At 60.0% G+C, this 1435-nt stretch overlaps 1 protein-coding gene across 1 annotated transcript in view; it reads left to right on the plus strand.

Moving 5' to 3' along the window:
• LOC106898544 (bromodomain-containing protein 2-like) overlaps positions 1–1435 on the plus strand; it is a gene marked incomplete at its 3' end in the record, with an annotated part of 3671 nt that overhangs the window by 437 nt on the left and 1799 nt on the right. Inside the window, exons 2-4 of the mRNA XM_014959845.1 lie at positions 661–798; positions 907–1048; positions 1169–1430. Of these exons, the coding sequence (XP_014815331.1) occupies positions 661–798; positions 907–1048; positions 1169–1430 (542 nt within the window). The remainder of the gene's footprint in view (positions 1–660; positions 799–906; positions 1049–1168; positions 1431–1435) is intronic.

Consider the following 1435-nt stretch of genomic DNA (forward strand, 5'->3'; position numbering starts at 1 on the left):
CGATCTCCTTGTCCCCACGTCCCCTCCAACGGTCCGGATGAGGTGCCGCAGCCGCTCTGGAGGTGACCCGGACGTTTCCCCTTTTAATCTCTTGTGCCCTGAATGCGTTTTGCAGATTCCCATCCATCCATGAATTTGTAGAAGACCATCCTGTGACCCCAATATTAAAGGCCAGCCCCCCCGTGCACCTGTGGCGCCCAAGGAGTTAAAGCCAGGAGGTAATTTCCAAATTTCCACCCAGGTTTTTTGGTTTTTAAATATTTTTTTTTATTTTTTTCGCTCTTAAATTTAGCAGTAGCGTCCCATCCCGTGTCCCCCCCCCTGCCCCCAGTCCCACCTCTGGTGCAGGACCACCCCCCACACACCGGGCCCCATAGCGTAGGTTCCCCCAGGCCCCCTAGGGACCCTCTCACCCCAGAGGGGACGGTGGCACTCTCGGGTGGGGACCACATCTGGAGGTGTTTTTTCAACCCCCCCACCCCTTTTTACCCCCCTCTGCCTGCGCGTGGGTGAGGAGTGAGAGCTGGTGTGTGAGTGGGGGTGGCCACCAACGCGAGCTGGTGACCACGGGATGGGGGAGGCTGGGTATGGGGTTGTGGGGACACACCCAGTGGTCACCTCCGTGTCCCTGAGGGCCGGTGGCACGTCCTTTGCCGGCAGGACTACCACAAGATCATCAAGCAGCCCATGGACATGGGGACAATCAAGAGGCGTTTGGAGAACAACTACTACTGGGGGGCTGCCGAGTGCATGCAGGACTTCAACACCATGTTCACCAACTGCTACATCTACAACAAGGTGAGGACCACCTCGGCGTCGCCCCCGTGACACCGGTGACACGACGGTGTTGTGTCCATCACCTTCCTGATGGACTCTTTGACGTTCCTCGTGGTCCTTCCCCCCCAGCCCACGGATGACATTGTGCTGATGGCCCAAACCCTGGAGAAGATCTTCCTGCAGAAGGTGGCCCAGATGCCACCAGAAGAGCAGGAGATCGTGGTACCGGTGGCCAAGAACAGCCATAAGAAGGGAGCGTCCCGGGCAGCAGGTAAAAGTCACATCCCCAGGGGTTGGTGGGACAATTGGGTGGTGGGACAACAGCTTGGGTGGTGGGGGTTGGTTTGATGGGGGGGTTCCCCAAATCTAACGAGGGGGGTTCTGTTCCCAGCGCTCCTGGCGGGACTCACGGCTGCTCAACAAGTACCGGCCGTTTCTTCCGTGTCCCACACGGGGGTCTATGCCCCGAGCCCCGACATCCCCACCACCATCGTCAACATTCCCCACCCCTCTGTCATCTCCGCCCCGCTCCTCAAGTCCCTTCACTCCGCCGCTGCCACCCCCACCGTCCTGCCCGCGCCCGCTCCCACCCAGCCCGTGGCCAAGGTAGGGGGAAGGAGGAGATGGAAGAAGGAGAAGGATGTGGGGGGGCCTGGAG

Source organism: Calidris pugnax, unplaced genomic scaffold (genome assembly GCF_001431845.1).
Source record: "Calidris pugnax isolate Ruff unplaced genomic scaffold, ASM143184v1 scaffold528, whole genome shotgun sequence".
Taxonomy (NCBI): domain Eukaryota; kingdom Metazoa; phylum Chordata; class Aves; order Charadriiformes; family Scolopacidae; genus Calidris; species Calidris pugnax.